The sequence below is a fragment of the Bubalus bubalis genome, chromosome 4 (genome assembly GCF_019923935.1).
Source record: "Bubalus bubalis isolate 160015118507 breed Murrah chromosome 4, NDDB_SH_1, whole genome shotgun sequence".
In the NCBI taxonomy this organism is placed as follows: domain Eukaryota; kingdom Metazoa; phylum Chordata; class Mammalia; order Artiodactyla; family Bovidae; genus Bubalus; species Bubalus bubalis.
The window spans coordinates 15,925,447-15,952,646 of NC_059160.1; the positions used below are offsets into that span (position 1 = coordinate 15,925,447).

Below are 27,200 nucleotides of genomic sequence, written 5' to 3' on the forward strand. Positions count from 1 at the left end.
TTTATGCAACAATATTTATTAAGTACCTGCCTACTTGCTCCAAGCGGGACACTGGGCTAGACCGTGAGGATACATGAATGAATAAGACTCAATCCCTAACCACAGTGAGCTCGGTCATGCTGGGAACACAGACACAAATGAACAGGAAAATTAAATGCAGCGTCAGCACTCCCACGGATGTGATGGGAGTCCACGGGAGAGGGAAGTGGTAAGATCTGGGGAAGACAGGGTGGGGAAGAAGCCTTCACAGAAGTAATGGTATCCGAGCAGGGTTCTCAGGGATGCATAGGAGTCCTCCAACAGATGGGGGCGGGGGAGGCTTCCAGGCTAAGGAAATAGCTTGAGCAAATACGCAGAGTTACAAAGGACAAGGACACAGGGCAGAGGCGCCGGGAGAGGCTCCGTCGGGGGGATGGGGTAGTGAGGCTGACTGGGAATCCAGGTCTTCACTACATCGGGCTGCCCCAGTTCCTGCCCTGGGAGTCAGGCAAACAGAATTGCCTAGCAACTAACCGAGGGGGCTTTTGGGGTGGGGTTCCCCACCCCAGTTCAAGAAGAGGCGCAAACGCCTGTGTCACTGGAAGTCAGTGTGGAGGGCCATTCTGGGGCCGAATCCAGCCATCTTTAGGAAGGAAACCACACACGCCTTTGTGTGCCCTTGTCTGTGTTTTGTTCTGGTCATCAGTTGTTTCCTAGGAAAGTTGTTTGTCAGAGATCCAAGTTTGGCTCAGCCGATCCAAGGAAAAAGAGGACTTGGCTGCACTGGGGTGGGGGAGAGCAAAGTGTTCTCCAGGCAAGACCAGCGGGTACGGGGAGGAACTGGGGTAATGCTGGCCGGGGGTCTCCAGGCAATTTCCGCAGCCCCCTATCCATGCTGCTTCATCCCCCCCCCCCACCCACGCATACACCAGGGGCAGCTGGGCAGCTCTGACAGGAAGCCGCCAAACATTCTTGAATCCTGCCAAGGCTGCGTCCCTCCCACCAAGGGAAGTGCCTGCCTTGGGGAGGGGATACCGTCCTTCCCTCTCAGGGCTCCCCCGGAGCGTGGGCAGAGGTGCTGGCCTCTGCCAAGCCTGATGGAGCTGGGTGGGGACCCAGGGTGGCATAGGCAGGTGGAGGGGCTGACAAGGCCGGGGAGATGGCAGGGTCTGGCAGGGATGAGGAGGAGGAAGCTGGGTGGGGGCAGAAACTGGAGGGGAGGGAGGCAGCTAGAGTGGAGGCCACCTCCTGGGTTCCCTTGCCCCCTCGGCCTGGGGACCAGTATCGGCTTCGGAACCTCCGGAGCAGCATGAGGAAGGTGATAACCAGGAGGTCAATGATGAGCTCAGCCATCTCCACCACGGACAGCACGGAGGAGCCGAACCACAGGCTCCACTGGCTGCCCAGGTTGGACAGGAGCGTGACCATCTGTGAGGGAGAGAGGCACGCTGAGCACTTGGCAGGGAGCCCATCTCCACTCCCCTCAGCCTCTCCTGACCCCAGGGCCCCTGGCCTCTGCTCCCCTCCTCTGGGAGCACAGGACTGCTGGCTGGTTTCTTCCAGGGAAAACCAAGAATGAAGCCACCGTGGGGATGGCTAACACCCAGGCTTGTCTCGAGAGGTTTCTCCCCATCATCTAGCACTCCCCCCACCCCAGACTTCACCCCAACAGGCATCCTTCCACCCTTCTAATGCTCACCCTCTCCCCTTCCCTTGGTCCCCCACCTTCGAGGCCCAAACCCTCAGGCCCCACAAAGGTAATCCCCTGTGTTCACGGACAGCCCCCTGACTAAGACCCCCCGCCCCCAGAGAATCCCAGGCTCAGTGGGGCAGGACGTACCGTGACTGAGGGAGACTCAGAATTAGATTTGTAGTTCAACTCCTTGAAGAAGATGTTGAGTTTGGCAACTCCATCCCTTTGGAGTAGGGGAGAGGGTGGGAAGAGACGGCCCAGGGTTAATTTCTCTGCTGCTCAGAAACACTCTCCTCCAATCAACTGTACCCATCCCTCTTTCTGGGTCTGCTTTCCCTCCCACAGATTCCTTTCCCAGGGCTGGGACCCAGGGAAAGGAATTATTATTACTGTTTAGTCACTCAGCCATGTCCGACTCTTTTGGGACCCCATGGACTGGAGCCTGCTGGGCTCCTCTTTCCATGGAATTCTCCAGGCAAGAACACTGGAGGGGGTTGCCATTTCCTTCTCCAAGGGATCTTCCCATCCCAGGGATCAAACCCGAGACTCCTGCATTAGCAGGCAGGGAAGCCCGGGATCAGGGTAGGACTGACCTTTTGTTCTTGACGGTGTAGTTGTTCTGTCGGGACAGCATCTGGAAGACCCAGTCCTGGGAGGGGATGAGGTGTCAGTGGGGTCACCCCCGTACTCTTCAGGCTTACAGAGCTGGGGGTGGGGTCAAACACACTCATACACATATGCCCAGAGACGACCGCAGCGCTACACACATACAGTACCTGGGAAGTCACGGAGGGCCATTGTGAGTAACTGGCAGAGAGCTTGTAGATGGTCACACTGGGGATGGAGAAGGTGCTCAGTGAGGCGGGAGGGGTGGGCTCTCCCATTCACAGTTGGACCAAGGATCCTCTGTGGTACCCAGACGACCAACCTGGGCTCCAGGACGGGATGCTCACCTGCATGGCTTCCGGCACTTGGTGAAACAGCCCAGGCGGTCCGAGGAGAAGGCATCCTGGAGCTTATAGTAGCAGTAGCCTGCGGGTGCAGAGAGGTGCTCATTTTCCTAGGCCCCCTCCACCTTTTCCACCCACACCCTCCAGGTCTCCCAAGACCCCTGGCACCCACTGCAGAAGAGTATTAAGGAGCAAAACAGGAAGGGCTCCTGAGTGGCAGCACCAGAACATGTTTAAGAAATAAAGCCACGTCCAGCAAAAAATAAAAACAACAAGCTACGCCTTTATTAAAGTGAACGTGTTAGTCGCTCAGTCATGGGTCCAACTCTTTGCCACCTCCACGCACTACAGCCACCCAGGCTTCCCTGTCCATGGGATTCTCCAGGCAAGAATACTGGAATAGGTTACCATTCCTTCTCCAGGGGATCTTCCCAACCCAGGGATTGAACATGGGTCTCCCACACTACAGGCAAATTCTGGATACAGACAAATGTTGAAAAGTGAAAAAGAAGAGTGGGAACAATTTTTGATAAGAATAATGAAATTAAACCACAATGAGATACCACTTCACACCCACTAAGATGGCTATTGGAGATGAAATGGCAACCCACTGCAGTGTTCTTGCCTGGGAAATCCCATGGACAGAGGGGCCTGGTGGGCTATAGTCCATGGGATCGCGAAGAGTTGGACACGACTTAGTGACTAAACCACCACCACCAAGATGTCTACAATGAAAAAGGACAATGACAAGTGTCGATGAGGACATGAAGAAATTGGAACTCATCGCTGCTGGGAATATAAATTGGTGCCACTGTTGTGGAAAACAGGCTGGCAGTTCCTCCAAAGATTAAACACAAAATACTATACTACATGCACGTGCGCCCAGTTGCTCAGTTGGGTCTGACTCTAGCCTACCAGGCTTCTCTGTCCATTGGATTTCCCAGGCAAGAATACTGGAGTGGGTTGTCATGCCCTTCTCCAGGAGATCTCCCCAACCCGGGGATCAAACCCGTGTCCCCTTTGTCTCCTGCATTGCCCACAGATTCTTTATGCACTGACCCATTGGGGAAACCCTAAATCTACTAAATGACCCAGCAATTCCACACCCCAGAGAACTGAAAACATTGACCACACAAAAACTTGTACACAAATGTTCACAGCAGCATTGTTCCCAACAGCTAAAAAGGGGAAACAACCCAAACGTTCATTGATTGATAAATGGATAAACAAGATACAGTCTATCCATATAATGAATATTATTCAGCCATAAAAAGGAATGAAGTACTGATATATGCTACCAGGTGGAAAGTGAAAGTGAAAGTCACTCAGTCAACTCTTTGCAACCCCATGGACTACAGTCCATGGAATTCCCCAGGCCAGAATACTGGAGTGGATAGCCTTTCCCTTCTCCAGGGCATCTTCCCAACCCAGGTCTCCCACATTGCAGGCAGCTTCTTTACCAGCTGAGCCACCAGGGAAGCCCTGATACCAAGTGGATGAACACCTGATACCAGGTGGATGAACCTTGAAAATATTAACGCTAAGTACAAGAAGCCAATCACAAAGGATCATATATTGTGATCTATGAAATGTCCAGGAGAGGCAAATCTATAGTAGATAGAAAGTAGTTGAGTGGTTCGGAGGGGCCAGGGTGGGGGGGTAGGGGGAGGCCCTGTGGATACAGGGAATGGCAAGCTTGGAGACCACTACGGGTACAAATTTTTTTTTTTTTTTTTTGGAGCGGTGAGAAAGTTCTAAACTGATTGCAACAATGGTCACACAGTTCCATGACTGTGCAAAAAAACTAAAACTGTACTGCCTGGAGAATCTCCACAGACAGAGGAACATGAAGGGCTACAGGTCAGGGGATCAGACAGTTGGACACAACTGAGTGACTAGGCACACATAATACTAAAATTGCACTGTAAACTTTCAATGAGTGAGTTATCCAGGAAATGAATTATCTCAGTACATCTGTTACCAAAAAAAGAATAATGGGACCACGGGCTTCCCTTGTTGCACAGCTGGTAAAGAATCCACCTGCAATGCGGGAGACCTGGGTTTGATCCCTGGGTTGGGAAGATGCCCTGAAGTGGGAAAAAGCTACCCACTCCAGTATTCTGGCCTGGAGAATTCCATAGACTGTATAGTCCATGGGGTCGCAAAGAGTCAGACATGACTGGGAGGCTTTCACTTTTAAGGGCTTTCCTGATAGCTCAGTTGGTAAAGAATCCACCTGCAATGCAGGAGACCGCAGTTTGATTCCTGGTTCGGGAAGATCCGCTGGAGAAGGGATAGGCTACCCACTCCAGTATTCTTGGGCTTCTTTTGTGGCTCAGCTGGTAAAGAATCTGCCTGCAATACAGGAGACCTGGGTTCGATCCATGGGTTGGGAAGATCCCCTGGAGAAGGGAACAGCTAGGCTACCCACTCCAGTATTCTGGCATGGAGAATTCCACAGACTATACAGTCCATGGAGTCACAGAGAGTAGGACGTGAATGAGCGAGTTTCACTTTCACTTTCAATGGGACCATAGCTTCCCCCTTCACCCCTGTTTCCCAGGTTCTAAGTAAGGTTTTTTTGTTATTCTTGATACTTTCAGTCACCCGGGTCCTTCTTCATTTCTGACCCAAATCCCTCTGAATACCAGGGTATATAATTAATCACAGAATTAATCTTTAATTAGAAAGACTGGGAAGCAATTAGGCTGGGGAGCAAGCAGTCCTTAGGAAACTCAGCAGACTGTATCTTCAGCCAAGTTTCTCTCCTTTATCCTCACAGCTTCTAGCAAATAGCAAGGTCATTTTTCTCTCAAGGATCTTTTTCAAACTCACAACCACTTAGCAATCAGCGTTTGGGGGCCCGGGGAACAGTGGGCAGAGTGCCTGCTCTGCATGTCCTGGGACATCCTGTCCTCCCTCTGGGCCTCAGCTTGCTCGTCTGAGAAAGGGGCCCATCAGGCAAGACGGCTTCTGAACTTCCCTCCAGCTCAGATGCACTGTGATTCTCCAAGGCCAGAAAGCCAGAAATCAGAGGCTGAGACTGCAGGGCACGGGTCGGGGAAGGACTGAGAGAGCAGCACCAGGAAAGAAAGCAGGCAGAGATGCACAGACGGAGGCTGCTCTCCACCCTGGGGTCCATCATGTCCCTGTCCTGTGCCCTCGGAGGGGTCGGCTGGGCCAGATAAGGGGGTGTGAACCAAGGACGCCTGCCCTCTATGTTCTATGTCTGCCTTCTATGTTCTGTGTTCTCTTGCTGGGGACTTTCTTTCTCTCTCAGCTTCCCTGCTGAATAACTCAGCTGTAAATAAAAGGAAAAGAGATTGATCTGGTCCTAGACCAGGGCCAGGAGGAGAGTCTAGTGTCTTCCAGATTCTTTTGACTGCGCTCTCCTCTAGTTCTCCCACAAGTCATTTCTAAATGATACACCTGCTCCTATTGAACTGATATATTATGTGCATGATAAAACATACATAAACTGGAAGGTGTTAGGGAATGAGGCAGATTCACACAATTTCTAGTCTCTTCTTCCTGAATCCAGCACTGTCTCACCAGCGCCCAGCAACAGCCCTGCTGGTACCCTAGAGAGTGAGCAGGATGCTACCTGCAGAGCAAGGAACCCAGGGAGATCTTCCTCATGTGCTCTTCTTTACTTTTGCTGCAAGTTATTTTTATTTTAAAAAAACATTTGCTTATTTATTTATTTGGCTGGGTCAGGTCTTAATTGTGTCATGAGGATCTTTCCTTTTGGCTCACGGATTCTCTATTTATGGTTCGTGGGGGCAGTAGCTTTGCAGCATGTGGGATCTTAATTCCCTGACTAGGGATCAAACCTGCGTCCCCTTCTTTGCAAGGTGGATTCTTAACCACTGGACCACCAGGGAAGTCCCATAAGTTATTTTTAAATGGGGACATCCGATTATAAACACACAGAAGTCAAAAGAGAGAGAAAAACGGTGAGGGAGGAACAGAGAGGAAAGAGTGAGAGGAAAATGGACAGGGCGGCATCTAAGAACTGGGAAACAGGAGTTGGTGGGAGAACCGGCTGGAGAATGTGGGAGCCGGAAGCCACAGAGGGGGCACTGAGAGTGCAGGGCTCCTGGGATAGTCCTGGGCTCAGGTGGGAGTGGGGGCCGGCCTCCCGCAGTCTCACCCCAGGAACTATGCTTCTTGTAGTCACAGAACTCTACGCCATCGGGCAGTGGGTAGAAGATGTAGGCACAGCCACACTCCTTGATCATGCTCTCCTGGAAGCACGAATGGATGCACACCTGGGGGAGGGGAGCGCGAAGGGGGACAGGGTCAGGCCTGCCCACCCCCACACAGCCCCAGATGGCAGGGGAAGGGAGGACAAACCAGCCCCACCAGTGCGCCTCCACCCCTCTCTCCACAGTCCCCATCGCCCATCACGCACTCCTGGTGGCTACGGCTGACCTACGCTGGTTGCCATGGAAACAGGCTGGGCCTCACCTGCTGCGTGTACTTGGTATTGTAAAGGTTCTCCACTGGGACCTCGCTGCCATTCTTGGTGCAGTCGCCATAGTCACCCCCAAGTCTGTCCACGGCTTCCTAAGAACCCAGAGACACCAAGCGGTCAGAGCAAGAGGTCCAGGCCTCTTCTTGACCTCAGTCTTCCCTCAGTCCCTGGCTGTATGTCCTTCCCGCCATCTTTCCTACCTGCCTGGTCATTTAACAACATGCCCCCATGGCTACTTCTGAGGACACTGGGCCTGGAGCATCCCCTGAAACCCTCAGCATGTTCCGAACCCCTTCCCAGTGTTCTCATCCCACGTGTAGTCCTCAGAAACCTACTTCCTAATGCACACTCAGCCTGGCCGGCCCCTCGCCCCAGATTTCTGCTCCTGAAGACGGCTACATGCTCGAAGCTCACCCATCACAACTTCTTCTGGCCCTCTAGCTGTCATCCTCCAAGCCCTCTCTCTGCCCCTCATCTGGGGTCCTTCCCAGGTCTCCCGGTCAGCATCCTTGCCTTACTTATGCTGATGGAGGTCTCCACGCCAGGCCGCAGATTAAAGCCAGCATCATCCATAAAGGGATGCTCATCCCGTTCATGCACCATCACCCGGGCCCCGGTCACCGTGGACAGCAGTGGGATGAAGTCATTTTGCTCTGTGCGCAGTGTCAGGGACAGACCTGGGGAGAATGGGGGAGGAACAGAGCCAGGGGGCAGGGCACATTGGTTGAGAGAAGCATCAGGGTGTGGAAACCCATCCTCCCACCCTGCCTGGTCTCTAAGCCTCCCAGGGCAGCAAGTTAAGGAAGACCTGCAAATGGATTTGGCAACCCCTGAGCTGAATTTGGGGGCTTTCCCTGGTGGTTCAGTGGTAAAGAAGCCACCTGACAATGCAGGAGACATGCGTTCGATCCCTGGGTCAGGAAGATCCCCTGGAGAAGGAAATGGCAACCCACCCCAGCATTCTGGCCTAGGAATTCCATGGACAGAGGAGCCTGACGGGCTACAGCCCATGATGTCACAAAGAGTCAGACACGACTTAGTGACCAAGCATGTACACGCACGAGCTGGATTTGGGGTGCAGGGCCAGCCAGAGCCAGGACAGGATTCCTATCACACCTGGGATGGAATACATGATACCCACAGGGGAGAAAAAGCAAAGAGGATTTTCCAGGATACAGAAGGGCTACAGTGAGGCCTGGAGCATTTCTAGGACAGGAGCTCAAGGCAGGTAGATGTGGGCACACAGGGCAGCGGAGGGGCTGGGGCTGGGGTCGGGACAGCGCACCGTTGTTGACCCCGGGCATGGAGGACATCCAGAGGTTGGAGTTGTTCTTGTCGTTGAAAGTGTAGCAGTTTCCGTACATCGGGTGGTGAAAGTGAGAGTAATTCCTATTCAGGAGAGAGAGAGAGGGGTCAGAGGGGAAGGTGCAGGGGTCAGGGAGAGCACTTTCAGAGCCCTTTGTTTCCTGATCACCTACTATGTGCGGATGAGGTGCTGGAGCCTCACCCAGGCCCTCTCACTAGGCATCATCCCCACTTCATAAGAGAGGAAGCACGGCCTCGGAGAGGTCAAGTAAGCTGCCCAAGGTGACACAAGCAGCAAGCATGAGACGGGACTCAAACCCGGGTCAGCTACCTTCCCGCCCAGGCTCGCCCCCCAGGCCACCCCACCTCATTGGCCTTGTGGCCTCTCCCATCTCGGTGCTGCACTACATTATGAATTCTCACAGCATCCCTGGCTTCTCACACGTCTATATCTTACTTCCCCATTCGGATTATAATTTCCTTGAGGACAGGAAACACATCGCCTTCATGGCTGAATCATCTCTGGGTTAATGGCATGGTTCTTAGCATGTAGGAGACACAGGAGATCAAGAACAAATAGTTGATGAATGAACGGAAGAGAAAGGAAGTGGTGGTGGGGGGGTGGGGCAAGACAGTGAGACCAGGAAGGTCAGATCCAAGGGCAGGAACAGGTCTTGCAATGGCATGCCTCCCACTGGGAGGTACAAAGCAGGGCTGGGACAGGCTTGGGAACAGAGAGAAAGGAGTCCCAGATTTGTGTTGCTACAATAGGAACATGATTTGACAGCAAATCACACGTCCCCCAACGGGGAGGCTGTGCAGATGCAGCCAGAGTCCACATGGGAACAGGGGGTATCTAACTCAAAGCTATGGTTTTTCCAGTAGTCATGTATGGATGTGAGAGTTGGACTATAAAAAATGCTGAGCACCGGAGAATTTATGCTTTTGAACTGTGGTGCTGGAGAAGACTCTTCAGAGTCCTTTGGTCTGTGAGGAGATCCAACCAGTCCATCCTAAAGGAAATCAGTCTTGAATATTCATTGGAAGGACTGATGCTGAAGCTGAAACTCCAATACTTTGGCCACCTGATTCGAAGAACTGACTCATTAGAAAAGACCCTGAAGCTGGGAAAGATTGAAGGCAGGAGGAGAAGGGGATGACAGAGGATAAGATGATTGGATGGCATCACCAACTCAATGGACATGAGTTTGAGCAAGCTCCGGGAGTTGGTGATGGAGAGGGAAGCCTGGCGTGCTGCAGTCCACGGGGTCGCAAAGAGTCAGACACAACTAAGCAACTGAACTGAACTCCTCAGCCAACAGGGGTTATCTGTTCTAACTCCCCAGTCATGGGGGTGGCAGGGAGAAGAGGGGAACAGGTCTTTGGGCTGGGGGTGGTAGAGGAGGAAGGAAGAGAAGTAGGGGAGGGAAGAAGGCTGGACGGAGATGGGAGCGGAGGCGATGACTATACAGCCTTAAGCAAACCATTTTCCTTAAGCTCACTGTCCTCATCTATAAAATGAGGAGATGGAGCTCAATGATCTGGAATAGTTCATCGGCCTCAAAAAGCAGGCTCAAATGTGAAATACTAGCACACATTCTGGGAAAAGCTAGGATGGCAGCATTTCCAGAGCACAGGCTGTGCTCAAGGAGGGACGAAAGAGGAAGAGGCCAGTCCTACAAGGCCTGGGAGCCCTGCTCAGAGGGGAAGGGACAAGGACACCACAGGCTGTCCGCAGCAGGTGGAATCCATAGAGCAGACCATAGATGAATCTTAAACTCACAGAGCTTAGTTTAAAAAGTGAAGGGCAACATGAGGTACATAATACAACACCATTTACGTCCACATTACACACACACTTGGTAAAAACACATACAAAGAGAAACACATCGAGTGCATTACGAGGGTGTATGAGAAGCAGTGTGACATGATGGTGAAGAGTACGGACTCCAGGGCAAAGCTACTTGGACTTGAACCCCAGCTCTAATGACTGTCAGCTAGGGGACCAGCCCAAGCCCTTGATCTCTTTGTATCGCAGCTTCCTCATCTGTAAAATGGGGATGATACTAGTACTGACTTCACAGGGATTCTGGGAGGATTAAATGAAACCTAGAACAGTGTTTCGGAAAAGCCAACGGCAGCCCACTCCAGTACTCCTGCCTGGAAAATCCCATGGATGGAGGAGCCTGGTAGGCTGCAGTCCATGGGGTCGCTAAGAGTCAGACATCACTGAGCGACTTCACTTTCACTTCTCACTTTCATGCATTGGAGAAGGAAATGGCAACCCACTCCAGTGTTCTTGCCTGGAGAATCCCAGGGACGGGGGAGCCTGGTGGGCCTCTGTCTCTGGGGTTGCACAGAGTCAGACACAACTGAAGCGACTTAGCAGCAGTAGCAGCAGAACAGTGTTTAGCACTGTGTAAGGGCTATATAAATTTTCTATTAAGAGTATAGGAAATCAGGGATTTCCCTGGTCCAGTGGCCCTCAGCGCTTTCACGGCTGTAGGCCCATGTTTAATCCCTAGTCAGGGCTAGATACTACAAGCCTCATGATGCAGCAAAAAAAAAAAAAAAAAAAAAAAAAAATAGGGTATAGGGAATCATTAAGACAGCTAAAGCCAAAATGACAGATATAACAAGGCAAGGATGTTGAGAATTTGCAACCCTCACACACTGTTGGTAGGAATGTAAAATGGCACAGATACCTGGAAAACAGTCTGACATTCCTCTAAATATTAAATATAGAATTACTATATGACCCAGCAGCTCCACTCCTAGGTATCTACCTGAGAGAAATGAAAACATACATCCATACACACATGTGTACAGGAATGCTCATAGCAGCATCCAGCATTATTCATAAGAGCCAGAAAGTGAAAGACACCCAAACGTTCATCCACCAAAGCATAGATAAACTAAATGTGGCATAAGCATACAATTGAAGACTATTTAGTGAAAAAGAGACATGAACTGGGGGACTTCCCTGGGAGTCCAGTGGTTAGGGCTACACACTTCCACTGCAGGGGGAACCAGGGTTGGATCCTTGGTCAGAGAACTAAGATTTGCCTTGTGACGCAGTCAAAAAAAAAAGAAAAGCAGGAATTACTGATACATGCTGCAACATGGATAAACCTTACTAAGTGAAAGAAGCCAGTCACAAAAGACCACATATTATGTGATTCCATTTATATGAAATGTCCCCAGTAGACAATCCATAGAGACAGTGGTTAGTAGATTAGTGGTTCCCAAGGCTTGGAGGAGGGGACGACATAGGGAGACAGGAAAACATTCTAAAATTAGACAGTGTTAATAGTTGCACAATTCTGTAAATACAGTAAAAACTACTGAATTATATCCATTCAAAGGATGAATTTTGTGGTATGCGATGTACAACTCAATAAAGCTGTTATTAAAAGATCATAGAGAAAGAGGCAAGAGAATTGAATACAGAGTAGGAGAGGGCTGAGAAAGCCATGATAAAGAACTTCAACTCGATCCTGAAGGCCAGAGAGACACTGACGGATTTCACACAGGACTGTCTGGAACAGCTAAGTGCAGTGAAGTGCAGGCAGAACGCTGAAGAGTAAAGCTTCCTGCAGTCGCAGAATAAAGGAGGCTCGAGAGGTGGAGAGACAGACTGGGGGGTTATGATAACTCTGGTGAGAATCGATGAGGCTCTGCAGTGAGGAAGTGACCTAAGTGTCAAGACTGAGATGAACTATGGACTTTCCATTGATGAGAAGGCGGGAGCCTGGGGCGGGCAAAGCGAGAGGGTGACAGAGCCACTCGGTGGCAGCTGTGGGCTGCCACAGGCTCAGGTGCTGCTACTGTCTTACTTGTCCTCAAACAAACACACAAACCCGAGACAGGAACAAAGGTGTGTGTGGGCAGAGTGTGTGCTCCAGGTGAGGGGAGGCGGGGGTGGGCAGAAGCAGGTGACACCTGGCCCTGCCAACAGTCTTCAGTGACAAGGAAGGGACAGGGTCCCTGTGGGGTGGAGATGCTGCCTCGGGCCCTTCCTCAGTCAGGTAGAGGTAGAGACACAGTGCCTGAACTTCGAGGAATACGGAAGGCAAGGTGGGGGCGGGCAGCGGCTACAGAAGGGGACCTCCCTTACTCTTAGCCTCCCCCCCGGCCCTCAGAGAGCTGGCTGTAGCCATGACCTCTTTGCAAAGACATCATGGAAGGAGATGTGACTGAAAGAATGCCAGGCGGGCAGTGCACTGTGTGAGGGGGGCCCTAGGCTCTGGCTGTCCTAGGGCAAGCCTAGGACAAGGGCAAGCCTGTCCTAGGGCAACTCACTTCACCTGCGTGACTGTCACTTCCCACCAACAATGAGACCCACGACTCACTGCAGTGTATAAAGTGCCCTCAAACTCCTTATCTCATGTACTCAAAGACAGATGTTATCAGCTTCATCGCTTAAGAAAAAGTGTCAAGGGAATTCCCCGGCGGTCCAGTGGTTAAGACTCTGAGATGCCAGTGCAGGGGGCACGGCTCAGGGAACTAAGATCCTCCTGCATGCCACCAAGTGTGGTCAAAGAAAGAAAAAGTGTCCGAAGGGCAAGGATATTTTTCCTCTTCTTTGATGTATCCCAAATGCCCAGAACAGTGACTGGCACATAGTCCAGAAAGTCAAAAATATTGGTTCAATGAACACTGAAAGAATCTCATTTCCCTCCATTTCACAAACAAAGAAATAGGCTCTGAAGACTGGAGTGAATGCCCAGTCACCTGGTCCAGAAGAAACAGAGCCAGAGCAGGAACTCAGGGTTAGTCCCTGATTCAGTTCATGCAGTGTCCGCCACCCACTGCTGCCTGCATTATCTGAGGCAGCGGAGTAGGGACCCACATGACCTTTCAGGCATTCTCGAGTTTGATGCCAGTGAGAAAGAGGCCTCAGAAAAATAGGGAGCCATGCTTCAGTCCTTGGTTTCTCAAAGCCAGACTTCAAGCCCAGCCTTCCCAAGGCTCCCATCTGACACTGCCGCAGACCCAGGGAGCCACACATGTCCTGCAGGGCCATTCCCCAGGCAGAGGTTTGGACCCGAGGTCAATACTTTCCCTTCCTCCCCACCTGCAGGCATTCAGTTATTCAAACAGCACTCCAGGGTGCCTTCCATGCTGGGTCTCAGGATGGTCCAGCAAAGGAGACCAGTGGGGGAGGTGGGGGGAGGGGGCAGAGCAGGAAGCCTGGCAGCAGGGAAAGACTCACGCCTCATTGCAGGAGTCCTGGTTGAAGCGGCAGGTGAAGATGAATTTGCCCAGCACGTCCTCCTCCAGCGAGGGAGAGGTGTCCTGTCTCCGTCTGGACAGAATGTTGATGTAGTGGAAGCGGTACCACTCTGTCACAGCATCCACCCCTGATGAGTACGTCTGGTAGAAGCAGTCCGATTTGTTCTGGTTGCACTGGACACAGAGACCAGAGCATCAGAGGACCAGCAGCAAGGGTAAGCAGGGCAGGGCAAGGTTAAGCAATGAATGGTCTGGGGTCCTAAAGACTGATAGATAGGGGCGGGGAGCCAGGCTGGGAGAAGCCGAAGCCTGGAAGGCAGCAGACCTAGAGAGCACGGGATTGATGGAGGAGACTGGAAGCTGCACACACCTTGGGGTCATTTACGCAGCCTCTGAGTGGGGGGTGAAGCAAGGATTCTTCTCCCCATTTCACAGATGGGAATACTGAGGGATCAAGCAGTTTGTCCCAGTATCAAAGAGGGGACTGGAACCCTGGTCTCTGGGTACCGTCTCTCTGCTTCGCTCCCTTTTTTAAAAATCTTTATTATTTTTTTTATTTTAAATGGAGGATAATTTCTTTACAATATTATGTTGGTTTCTGCCATACAACATGAATTAGCCATAAATATATATATATATGTGTATATGTATATATGTGTGTGTGTGTGCGCTTAGTCGCTCAGTCATGTAAGACTCTTTGCAACCCCGTAGACTGTAGCCTGCTATGCTCCTCTGTCCATGGGGATTCTCCAGGCTAGAATACTACAGTGGGTTGCCATGCCCTCCTCCAGGGGATCTTCCTGACCCAGGGATCGAACCTAGGTCTCCCGCATTGCAGGCAGATTCTTTATTGTCCGAGCCACCAGGGAGCCACCGGGGAAGCCCAAGACAGAGAATAAGGAGAGGATAGCAAGAAAACTAAAAAAATAAATGGAGATGGGAGGGAGGCTTAAGAGAGAGGATATATATATGACTCGATGGACATGAGTCTCCGTGAACTCTGGGAGTTGGTGATGGACAGGGAGGCCTGGCGTGCTGCGATTCATGGGGTCGCAAGGAGTCGGACACGACTGAGCAACTGATCTGATCTGATAGATATATGGGCTTCCCCAGTGGCTCAGTGGTAAAAAAATCTGCCTGTCAATGTAGGAGACCTGGGTTGGATCCCTGGGTCGGGAAGATCCCCTGGAGAAGGGAATGGCAACCCACTCCAATCTTCTTGCCTGGGAAATCCCATAGACAGAGGAGCCTGGTGAACTACAGTCTAAGAGGTCGCCAAGAGTCAGATACAACTGAGCGACTAAACAGCAACAACAATCCTGTCTTGGGCCTACCAGAGCCCCAATGCCCCATCACCCTGGAAGGTCCCAAGTGAGTCCCACACTGGGGATCAGTATTGAGAAACAGCTTTTCCACAGTAAATCTGACTTCCCATCCCCATAAACGCTCCCACAGAGGCCCCCAGAGAGGAGTCTCCACAAGCTGGCGCCCAGAGAGACGTTATTTAATTTTAATTTTCAAATTTATTCGTGTATGTAACCTATTTATCTTGCCAGCGCGCGGACTATCATTGGCAGCGAAGGCGGGTCGTGGAGGGCGGGGAGCTAAGCCGACTCGGGCGGGTTGGGGCGGGGAGGAGGCGGGGCCTCCGGACGGTGGCAGGGCTGGGCGGGGAGGTAGCAGAGGGGTGGCGGGCCTTACCAGCTGGAAGCCGATCTTCCAGTCCTTCCTGTTCACCTGGGGGTTGTTGTCCCGCACGCTGGAGCCGGCGCGGCGGACTCCGCGGGCCGCGTGGGGCGGAGCCGGGACGGGCAGGCGCTGAAGGGGGTGCGGCAGCGGCTCCCGCAGGTCGCGGCGGGAGCGGGCGTGGGCCACGAGGGTGTTGGAGGAGTTGTACTTGTACAGGTCGAAAAGAGTCTGCTCCGTGATGCGGTCCAGCTCCTCCAGCTCCTCTTGAATTTCCTTGTACCTGGAAGGGGCGATGGCGAAAGGTCGGACTAGGAGGTGGCGGCCTGGTAATAATCCTCGCCCCCCCCGCCTCCCACGCCACCATCTCCCGTGCCTCAGTTTCCCCGTCTGTAACGGGTGAGATCAGTTCAGCCCAGAGAAGTCTGCGAGGAATAGCTCTGGGGTCTGCAGGGCTATCTCGGGGGCGAGGGGAGGCACAGACAGGTGTGTCCGCCTGGTGATTGGAGGCGACAGTGAGCCCCGGCGGGGACGGCATTTATTGCCGCATGTTTCTCGTAAGGGAGAGACGGGAGGTGCTCTCTTCCCACTCGCCCTGGCCTGGAAGGGAACCCGGAACTTGTCTGCCGTTTCCCAAGGCAGGAGAGGGGGTGGGCCGGCAAGGCCCAGACACTCCCACGGACCCGAGGTTCATGGGCCATCCGCCCCCTTCTCGGCGAGGGTGGCCTTTGACCGTCTGCCACATGACAGTTTCTAAATCAGGGAGTCTCAACTGCACTTCTAGAACCTTCCGAGGAACTTTAAAAATACCGATACCACACAGTCTCCTTTCCCCACCCTCCTACACCAAAGACTCAGTTTTAACGAGTTTCAGGTGGGGCTCAAAAACCGTGAGTTAAACACTGTCCAGTATAAATCCTCATATTCCTTCTCAATACAGGGCCTATGTCATCTCCACCATGAAAGTCCAGGCAAAGTAGCAGGGCCTTAGGGATAGAATCCACCAAAACAAAACAGACACCTAGGACCGATAAATAAACAGGGTTGCGGGATACAGAAAAAAATATGCAAAAAATGTTTCTACATGCTAGCGATCAAAAAAATGGAAAATGAAATCAGAGCACCATATTAAATAGCATAAACAACATCACATACTGGGAGTAAATCTGATGAAAGGTGTACAAGACCTGTACACTGAAAATCCTGCTGAAATAAAGACCAAAATAAAAGGAGGTGCAGACATAAGTAGATCAGGAACTCCTATGCCACCTTCCAGATTGCTCTCTGATTCAAGCCGTGCATGCGTGCTCAGTGGAGAAGTTGTGTGGGACTCTTTGACTCCAGGAATGTAGCCCACCAGGCTCCTCTGTCATGGAATTTTCCCGGCAAGAATACTGGAGTGGGTTGCCATTTTCTTCTCCAGGAGATCTTCCGGACTCAGGGATTGAACCTACATCTCCTGCATTGCAGGCAGGTTCATTACCACTGAACCACCCGGAAAGCCCAGATTCAAGCCAAGCCCTATCAAAATTCCGGCAGACATTTTTGAAGAAATTGACGGGTCAATTCTAAGATTGCTTTGGAAATGCAAAAATCTAGAATGGCTAAAACAAGTTTGGAAAAGAAGAGCGAAGTTGGAGTGCTTACTCTACCTAACTTTAAGACTGTAAAGCCATGGTAATCAAGACAGTGTAGTGAAGGAAATGGCAACCCACTCCAGTGTTCTTGCCTGGAGAATCCCAGGGACGGGGGAGCCTGGTGGGCTGACGTCTATGGGGTCGCAAAGAGTCGGACACGACTGAAGCGACTTAGCAGCAGCAGCAGCAGTGCTTATGTAAGGATAAACAAACAAACAAAAAAGGATAAACAGATCAATAGGACAGAATAGAATCCAGAAATAAACTCAAATATATATATGGTCAACCTGATTTTTGACCAAAGCACCTGTTCAGCTCAATGAGGAAAATAATTTTTTTTAAAAAAGATGATGCTGGATATTGTATGAAAAAAGGGGGGAAAGAAAGAAAGAACCTCAACCTCTACCTTAGTCTGTATACAAAAATTAAGTCAAGCAACCCAAACAAAAAATTCAGAACCATAAAGATTATAAAAGGAAACATCAAAGATACCTTCACGACCTAGGGGTAGGCAAAATTTACTAGAATAAAAAATAGAAGAAATCCTGAAATATAAAAACTTCTTACAAATCAAAAAGAAAATGACATGGTTTTAAAAAGGAACCCCCCAAATATTCAAATGGTCACTAAACACATGAAAAGGCACTCAGCATCATTAGTACTTAAATGTAAATTAAAACCATAATGAGGTACCATTTAACATCCATTAGGCTCAAACCATGGAGAAGGCAATGGCACCCCACTCCAGTACTCTTGCCTGGAAAATCCCATGGACGGAGGATCCTGGTAGGCTGCAGTCCAGGGGGTCGCTAAGAGTTGGACACGACTGAGCGACTTCACTTTCATTTTTCACTTTCATGCATTGGAGAAGGAAATGGCAACCCACTCCAGTGTTCTTTCCTGGAGAATCCCAGGGAAAGGGGAGCCTGGTGGGCTGCCGTCTATGGGGTCGCACAGAGTCGGACACGACTGAAGCTAGTTAGCAGCAGCAGCAGCAGCAGGCTCAAACGAAGAGACTGATGACATCAAGTATTGGTGAGAATGTGGAGCATCTGAAATTGCTGCTGGCGGGAGTCTAAAATGGTATCACCAATATGGAGGACAATCCCTGGTGGCTCAAATGGTAAAGAATCTGCCTGTAATGCAGGAGACCTGGGTTCGATCCTTGGGTTGGGAAGATCCCCTGGAGAAGGGCATGGCTACCCAGTCAAGTATTCTTGCCTGGAGAATTTCATGGACAGAGGAGCCTTTGCGTCCATGGGGTCACAAAGAGTCAGACAAAACTGAGCAACTAACACACACACAGTGGTCCTCATGTGCCTAGTCCAAACTTCACAGTCCTCAGCCACCATCTCCCTCATAAAAGTCTAGCAGGCTGCCCCTCATCCTCTCATAGGAGAAGAATGTAGCTCAGGTTGAAGGTGTGTGTTTGACATTCTAGGATTTGTTTGTTATTGCTCATTATAAGAACAACTGCTGCTGCTGCTACTAAGTCTCTTCAGTCGTGTCCAACTCTGTGCGACCCCAGAGACGGCAGCCCAGCAGGCTCCTGAGAACAGCAGTTATATTTAAATGGATAACCAACAAGAACCTACTATATAACACAGGGAACTCTGCCCAGTGTTATGGGGCAGACAGGATTGGAGAGGAGTTTGGGGGAGAATGGATACATGTGTATGTATGGCTGAGTTGCTCTGCTGTGCAACTGAAACTATCACAACATTGTTAATCAGCTGTACTCCAATATTGGAGAAGGCAATGGCAGCCCACTCCAGTACTCTTGCCTGGAAGATCCCATGGATGGTGGAGCCTGGCAGGCTGCAGTCCATGGGGTCGCTGAGAGTCGGACACGACTGAGTGACTTCACTTTCACTTTTCCCTTTCACGCATTGGAGAAGGAAATGGTGGCCCACTCCAGTGTTCTTGCCTGGAGAATCCCAGGGACGGGGGAGCCTGGTGAGCTTCCGTCTATGGGGTCGCACAGAGTCGGACACGACTGAAGCGACTTAGCAGCAGCATACTCCAATATAACATTAAAAGTTAAAAAAAAAAAAAAGCAGTAAAAGTTATAGGAACTGAGTTCTAATTAGCTTCCCAGGTTCATTTCCTAGCCTCACCACTTACCTTCAAGGTGATAAGGACTAAGTGAATTAACATATGAGAAACATAGTGATAAAAAGAGCTGGCAGAGTGAGTACTGTCTAACTGCAGCTACTGTTTTTACGGTCACAACTGTTCTTTAATAAGAAAGAACAGTTTAATAATAGTAATAATGATAGTAAAATAATAGTAACCTATTGTTGGAGAAGAGAAGGCTGAGGAGACAGGAGAGCACTGCCTGCCACTCAACTGCCCTGTGACTTTGTGATCTTAACAGAAGTACAGGGACTTCCCTGATGGTCCTGCGGTTGAGAATCCACCTGCCGATGCAGGGAATACGGGCTGGATCTCTGGTAGGGGAAAATCCCACATGGGGCTGAGCAACTTAGCCTGTGTGCCACAACTACCGAAGCTCACGCGCCTAGAGCCGGCGCTCCACAAGAGGAGCCACGGCAATGCGAAGCCTGCGCCCCTATTCGCCACAACTAGAAAAAGCCTGCACATGGCAGCGATGACCAAGCATAGCCAAAAATAAATAATTAGTTAAAAAATAAAAGTGGAGCCCAAGACCAGATTCCAATTCTGATTCATCCACCTAAAGAGTTGGGTGACCTTTGCAAAACCTGTACGTTTCTCAGAGCCTCCAACTCTGGGCTGGTAGTTTTCTCCTTATCCAGTAAGCCTGTGACGAAGATCAGATCATGATAATGGATGCTGAAAAGACAGCCTGGTGACTGCTGTCCTTGGAGTCCCTGAACAGATGACCACTGGGTAAAGAAGGAGGAGATGTCTTTAGAGCTGCTTCAAAGACAGAACCAGGGCCAGAAGGCAGAAGTTACAGTGAGGTAAGCTGCAGCTTTACCTAAGGAAGAACTTTCCATCAGCAGTTGCTGCAGAGATAAGTGACATTCCTGACACAAAGGAGTCCATCACTGCGAGGGGGCGGGGTGTGGGGACGGTGGCTTTTTGTCCCTGCCAGGCCTGCCAATGCAGAGCCTGCTTTCCAGATCCTGTGGGGGGAGTGGGGGGCAGTGCAGGGTCCCCCCCAGGGTCAAGGTTGGATGGCCTGGCTCAGAGCCTTCCCTTCCCTCAGTGCAGCTCTCTGAGGGGAAGGAAGATTCCATGACCTTCTTTGCTGTCCAAGAATGCCACACTCTTCCTTAAAACCAGCCTCAGTCCCCCCAAGGATTGAATGAAAAAAATATGCTCTTGGGCTCTGTTTGCCGTGGATGTGGCTTTGTCTGGCCCCCTCTCTTGGGTGAAAAAAGCCCTTTGTTAACCAGAAAGTGGATGGGGATCGCTGTGGCTGACCTTTCATATTGGACTCTCAACACCTCCTTGCTTAATATGAAGGTCTTCAGCCTTATCCCCTTTCCTGGAAGTTACAGAACAGCCCAGAATACCCCTCCCCCTCTGCTGGCCACACTCCTGCCACCTGCAGTTGGGCACCTGGGCTGACTTTGCCTCCAGTTATCTCACAAGCTCCTCTATCTCTTCCAAGACTTCCACCCCCTCCCTGCTTCCCAGTTCGAGTCACCTATCTTGCCTCTGCCTCCAGCACCCACGCCAGCTAGCAGCATGAGTCACACGCAGGTCCCACCCACCAGGCTGCATCAACCTGTCCACCCACCCCTGCCTCTCTCCTGGAACAGGAACCAATAACCCGGATGCTTCCCTTCTCCCCCTCCCTCCCTCTGGACTCCTGTTGCTCCCCACAGGCTCCCACCAGCCCCCATCCCTGGATGGCTTTGCCTGGCCCCTCCTTAAACTGCAATGGGAGAAAGAACTTTGAAAGCAAACATACTTGGTCTTCGACTCAGCTACTGACCCTAGATTCACTGGCTTATATGTAATGGGGAGGCGACGGATTTTTGAATCTGTTTCACCACCAGTTCCCTGTGTGAGCTTAGGCAATTACTTAACTTCTCTGGGCCTCAGTTTCGTCATCTATAAAATGGGAGCAATACTGGTATCTACATAAGAGATCTGTTGTGAAAATTAAATCATTTGATTAATATAAATTTTTTTTTGTTTGGCACATATTAAGTACTATATGTGTTAGCCATTATCATTGGTGTTTTTTCTTTTTTTTCTTTTGGCCACACTCTATGGCATGTGAGGTCCTAGTTCCCTGACCAGGAATTGAACTGGCATCCTCTGCATTGGAAGTGCAGAGTCTTAAGCATTGGACCACCAGAGAAGTTCTCGTTGTTATTTTTTATTATTACTTGCAGTTTGACCCTGCTCAGTTACTTCACCTCCACTTCCTCATCTGCAAAATAGAAATAATAATGCCCGTCTCCATGGACCGGTCAAGATTAAATGAGGTAGTGCTTAGAGAACTCCCAGTGCAGGATCGAACACACAGTAGGGGCTCCATATCCTGCCCCAGCTTTGAGGCGCCTTCTCTGACTCCCCTCCTATCCAGGGTGCTGGGTGTCTCCCCACTAACTCCTGCAGGAGGGACTGTTTTAATCGGTGAGAATACCTGCCTCCCAGCCTGCAAGCCCCAGAGGCCAGGGCTCTGGTTTTTATTCCCTGGGGCGTTTTCCTCTACTGCCCACAGCCTTGCACCCTGTGGAACCTTGGAAAATATGCAGGCCTCAACAGATTAACCTTACACTGTCCGTCTCTCACCCACATCTTTCAACCACAGTCTTTATTGAGAGCCTACTATTGGCTAGTTCCTCCTGCTTGCCTGCCCTCCCGTCCCCACTGCCCCAGGGGATGAGGGTGGGGGAAGTAGGGGAAGGAAGAGGGCTGGGAGCACTGAGGTTGGGAAGAAGAGAAGCAAAGCCACAGGCACCAGGGGAAGAGAAAGAAGGCTGAGAGAGGGAATAAGACAAGCTCAGAAATGAGATGTAGAGACTTCCCTGGTGGTCCAGTGGTTAAGACTCTGTGCTTCCAATGCAGGGGGTGCAGGTTTGATATCTGATCAGGGAACTAAGATCCTACATGCTGCACAAAACAAACAAAAAAAAAAACAAAACAAACGAAAAAGAAATGAGATGTAACATCTGAGCAGAAACTCCATTATTCCACATTCACATTTTGGGTATTAAGAAGAGACAGGGGTTTGCAATCAGGCAAACAGGGTGGAAAAAACCCTGATCCTGGGAAAGATTGAAGGCAGGAGAAGTGGGCAACAGAGTATGAGATGGTTGGATGACATCACTGACTCGATGGACATGAGTTTGAGCAAACTCAGGGAGATAGTGAAGGACAGGCAAGCCTGGGGTGCTGCAGTTCGTGGGGTTGCAAAAGAGTCAGACACGACTTGGTGGCTGAACAACAACCACCACAAACAGGGAAAGTCACAGTGGAGTCTGTGACCGTGTGCCTTAGTGCTCTCTGCCTCAGTTTCCTCAAGCGTAACCCAGGAATAATAACAGCATCTGCCTCAGAGGATTGTTGGAAGAATTAAAGGAGCTGCCCGAGGAGTTGCTAACTGCATCCGGTGGTCTGGTGCATGAAGCAGCTTCTCAGTAATTGGCCTCTTAACCTGGGCCTCATACAGGAGTTTATCAGTGAAGTGGAAGAGCAGTGTTTTCTCTGTAGGACAGGATGTCCCAACCCTGATCAGCTCATGACACTACACCACCCCTGATATGTGACCAATCCCAGTCACTCGCAATTGCACGCACACCTCATTTGTTTCCTCACACACATCCATGCGTTCACATACACACTCACTCATAAACCTTACACTCTGACTCTAGCTCACAATTTTTACGGTACCCGTCACAGTGCGCTGAGGTTATTTGTTTATATGCCTATCTCTTCCATCTTATCTTTCAATACCTAGCAGAGTACTTGGCCTTCAGCAACGATTGTTGTAGGAATTATTGATGAACCCATTCGCTGGGTGCCTAGAGCCATATCTGGCCTGCTGGAGGTGTCCCAAGGTGTGAGGTGTGGCAGGACCGAGTGAACACACAGGAAAGGTGTGTGTAAACACCCAACTCTGCCCTCCTGTCTTCTCCATGGTTACCACCATCCCCTCTGGCTTCCAAACCGAAAATTGGCAAAGAACACTGGGTGAAACCCAAAACTTTAGGACACACCCAAACACCACACCTGGACAGGTGGACTGCACAGCGCAACAGGGCCACCTGGGCCTCTGGAGGAACAGCCTGGCCAGGGCAGCTTCCATCCTGTCCTGCTGTCCTGGCTCTGGGACTACACCCCCACTCACCCCCCAACCCCACCTCGAGGCTCATGGAAGGCTCCATCACCACCACTCCCCCACTTTGCTCTCTCCAACACAAACTGCCCTTCTCAACCCAGACCACCCTGCCAGGGCCCAGTCCCAGCCAGCTCCTACCACCACCACCACCACCGCCCCCTCCTCCCCACCTGCAGTCATCTCCTTGCAGGATCTTCATCAGATTTATCTCCTGATAAGGAGGGGCTGATTCCTACCTTGCCCTTCTGAACTCATCGGCGCTCCCTCCCACTTTCAGGAGGATGAAGGGGTGGACGAGGAGACTGTAGGTACAACAAGCCCACTCTGGAGAAGGCCCAGGCACTAGGAAGTCTTCCCTGGGCAGAGCGGCCGGCCCATTACGTCGAGGGCTCCCCTCTCCTGCCCAGAGGGACGTCTGACTCGGGTTACCTGTAGGGGTTTAGGGTGCAGATGGAGACCGCAGGGAAGACGAGCTTGTCCGAGTTGAGGTTGATGTTGAGGCTGACGGGGTAGCTGAAGTACTCTCCGAAGAGCTGGCCGAACTGCCAGTACATCATGCCAAAGGTGCAGAGCCAGAGCACGGCCCAGAAGACTGTCTTCATGCGATTGTGCTGTGAGCACACCAGGCGGATGGCGCCGTGGATGGTGGTGTTATTGCAGAAGAACTCGAAGAGCTCCCGGTAGGAGCGGTGGAACTCGAGCAGGGCCTCCTCCTCCTCCGTGGGCGGCAGGGGGCCCGAAGGCTCGAGGCCCGGCCCCGGCTCCTCAGGCTTGTCTCCCTTCATGAGCCCTTTGGGGGGTAGGGGAGGGCGAGGGGCCGGGCTGAGTTCTGGGCTCTGGGTGCCTCCTCCATCCTCATCACCTGGGGCCCGTGCCCTCATCCCACTCTCCTCCCACCTCTTGCCCACTTTCTCCCCTTCCTCCTCAGGCCCGTCCCGGGAGCCTACTGACCTGCCAGCGTCTGGGCAGAAAAGCTGGAGCCAAGCCTCCCCTGAGTGGCCTCTCTGCCTCCCTGATAAAACTCCCTTTGATTTCTGTCCTAGACTCTCCTTTTCTGTCTCCTCTGTCTCCTCTGTTCAGTCAATCTCTGTCTTTGGTCTTCTTCCTCCAATATCTGTGTCTTAGCTTCCCTCTGTCTCTGTCTCTCTCTCTCTGTCCCTCTCTCTGCCTTTTGCTTCTCTTTGGGTTTCTCGGCTCTCTTCCTTGCCCGTTTCCTCTCCGGGTGTCAGGCGCTGTGATCTTGCCCTCTTCCTCTCCCTCCCCGCCCGGCGCACTCTTCCCTGCAGTCTGGACTCTCCCCTCTGGTCCCGGGGCCTGACCTCAGGCTGTGACCTGACTCCCTCTAGGCCCCAGGGACGGCTGGGCTCCAAGAGGTCTGGGCTGCCTCCTGCTTCCCACTCCCAGGTTGTGGCTGGACTGGGACTGGTTCCTTTCCAGTTGAATCTGGCAGCCCGGCCTCTCCTCCCCCTCACCTGACAGGTGCAGCAGCCAGACCGGGGAGCCCGCCTGCCAGCCCGGGATGGAAGCCGCAGAAGCCTCATTAGCATCTCAATTAAAGGTGAGCTGGGCAGGAGGAGGGGCCAAGGAGGAGTCAGAGCTGAGAGCTCTCCCGAGGGAGGAGGGCTCCTGAGGGCAGGTGACCTGCAGCGTCCAGACTGGAAAAGCAAGACGGCGGGTCAGAAGAAAAGTCTGGGCTGGGAGTCCTGGGGAGCCAGCAGGCAGGGAGACCAGGAGACAAGAAGGCAGGCGAGGGATGGAGGTCTGGAACCAGGAGGTGATGCTGAACGCAAAGACAGGAAGGCAAAGCAAGGAAAAAGGACAAATCAGGATGAGTGAGACTAAGGTGTGGAGACCAGAACAGGGAAGGCCAGATAGTGGAGGTGGGTGGACAGAGGAGAGGGGGAAGGACCGGGAGGCAGGGAGGGATGGAGGACAGGGAGAGAAGGGTGGGGGGTGAGGAGGAGGGAGCCAGCCCCAAAAGGAGTCCCCCTCCCCCACCGCTGAAGGAGAGGCAGGGGGAGGGACTGCCCCCAGTGGGCTTCCAAGAACCAGGCCCCTCCCTGGGGAATCCTTCCAAGGGCACCCCTGGGTCAGCCTCACCCCCAGGCCTTGGAGAAGAAGGAAACAAGGCCTGCAGGCTTCCTCCCTGCTCACTAAGGTGTGAACACCTCCCTACCCGCCCAGGAGCACCCCTCTGCCCTCTTGACCCCTCACTCCCACCCGGAGCCTGTCCAGCCCAGGGAGGGGTCCAGGTGGAGCTGGGGGCTGGGCGGGGCCCTGGGACATTCTGTTCCTTTTTACACCATTGGCTGCCGGGCCAGGAATGTCCCCAGTTGTGGTCACGGGGTTGCTGGAATGTGTGCTCAGAGAAGAGGGGCCACCAGGGCACTTGGGCAGAGCCTTGGAGCCAGGGATAGCGGGCACCGAGGAGGCAGGAGGGATCTGGCCGTGAAGAGAGTGGGGAGGAAGAAGCTGAGCCTGGCCCAAGGCTGCACCAACCCTGGAAGTAAGGCAAAACTCAACGTGGGGGCCATTGTTTTCCTCCAAAATCTCTGCCCCAGACAACCCAGCAAGAGAGTGAGGGACTGAGCAGGAAAGGAGGAAGGGATCAGAGAAGGGCTCAGGAGGCACAGAGACCCAAGCATATAGCCCAGGCCAGAGGTCTGCCACTGTGACCCTGTAGGAGGTAGCCACTGGCTCCTCTCACCTCGCCTCGCCTCCGGGAGGAGGGGGCTGGGACATGCAGACAGGCCCAGCCTGAGCCTGGATGCAGCTGGATAGGAGAAGACAGGCCCTCGAGGTCATGAAGTCAGAAGACAAGGATCCTGGTAACAGAGAGGGGAGCCAAGTGCCGAGGGAGCCTGGGGGTGAGGAGGAAGGGAGAGGCACTAACCCAGGAGATTCAGGAAGACTTCTCGGAGAAGGCAGCATCCCAGCTGGGTCTTGCAAAACTAACGAAGGCTCCCATCTGTGGCTGGTCTCCCGTGGCCTCTTAAAGTGAGAGTTGCTGTCGATCAGGATTCCAAACCCACCACGCGGCTTTCCCCAGCGCCTTAGGGGACCCTTCTGTGGAGAAGGGAAAGGCTGGCTTTTTCTTCATTTTCCAGTTGAAGAAAGTACCCTCCGCAAAGACAGGCCAGTTTTCTGTGGACACAAAACCAAACAGCAGTAGCGTGAAGAACAGAAGCAGAATTCTTCGGCAAGTGGGGGTTTATCTGCTTAGGGCTTTTGCCACACACCCCGAGACAGACCAGTCACAGTCTCGTGGGGAACTGGGGCTCCCTTGCACCTGGTTTTGAAAGTCAGGCAGGTTCACATATTCCCACCAGCCATCTGGGTCCTGGACTGTCTCCCAGGCTCCATGAGAAGCTCCTGTCTACCATCCCCACCTTCCCAAAGGATATCCTACCAACAGGAGGGGCAGCCAGCACCTGCCTGTCCCATCTCAGAGGTTCAGAGAGGCACGTCCCTGCCACGTCTGTTTGCCGGTTGATGCCTGAAATCTGGTCACTGGCCCAAGGCCGCAAGGCAAATAGTTTTTCCTTCAAAGCCTCAGTGAGCAGGATCCCGAGGCCCGGTCTGGGCTGAGCCGGGGAGCGAGCCCAGTGTCCCCGAAGCACTTGCTGAGGTGTGGCAGCTTAGAGAGAGCAGCATTCCAGATCTGGAATGGGCCAGAGCAAGCTTGTTCTGGTGGAAAAAAAAAATAGAAACCTGAGGCCTGTGCCTGTGTCATAGCTCCGTTTTAAATATTTTCTTTTAAGGTGCAGGGGAAAAAAAAACCTGTTTTCCTCACAACACAGTTTTCCAATAACACAGAAGTTTGCAGATCAATCAAAGCCTCGCTCAGGCCCATTCCGTTCCCACCCCTCGCCTCTGGGCGCCACTGTCATTGTGTCCATCTGTATCTTTTCTGGGTGCTTTTGTAGACTTCCACATATTTTTTAAAAACAAA

General features: G+C 52.0%; 1 protein-coding gene across 3 annotated transcripts; it reads right to left on the reverse strand.

Annotated features, from left to right (window-relative positions):
• SCNN1A (sodium channel epithelial 1 subunit alpha) lies at positions 1-26,902 on the reverse strand. 3 transcript variants are annotated; one of them, XM_025283064.3, is made up of 15 exons: positions 26,658-26,902; positions 26,142-26,392; positions 24,721-24,903; positions 23,678-24,038; positions 15,341-15,608; positions 13,620-13,813; positions 8,385-8,488; positions 7,613-7,776; positions 7,093-7,191; positions 6,776-6,893; positions 2,626-2,704; positions 2,449-2,506; positions 2,266-2,321; positions 1,820-1,895; positions 1-1,407 (listed from the first exon to the last, which is right to left on the reverse strand). In XM_025283064.3, exons 4-15 carry the CDS (start codon positions 24,031-24,033, stop codon positions 1,027-1,029), a joined length of 1,953 nt encoding a protein of 650 aa, XP_025138849.3. In that variant the 5' UTR covers positions 24,034-24,038; positions 24,721-24,903; positions 26,142-26,392; positions 26,658-26,902; the 3' UTR covers positions 1-1,026. The 3 variants fall into 3 exon arrangements, with proteins under 3 accessions (XP_025138849.3, XP_044796929.2, XP_006065847.3); XM_044940994.2 differs by lacking the exons at positions 26,142-26,392; positions 26,658-26,902 and adding an exon at positions 25,349-25,465; XM_006065785.4 differs by lacking the exons at positions 24,721-24,903; positions 26,142-26,392; positions 26,658-26,902 and adding an exon at positions 24,200-24,344.
• Positions 26,903-27,200: the final 298 nt, after the last annotated feature.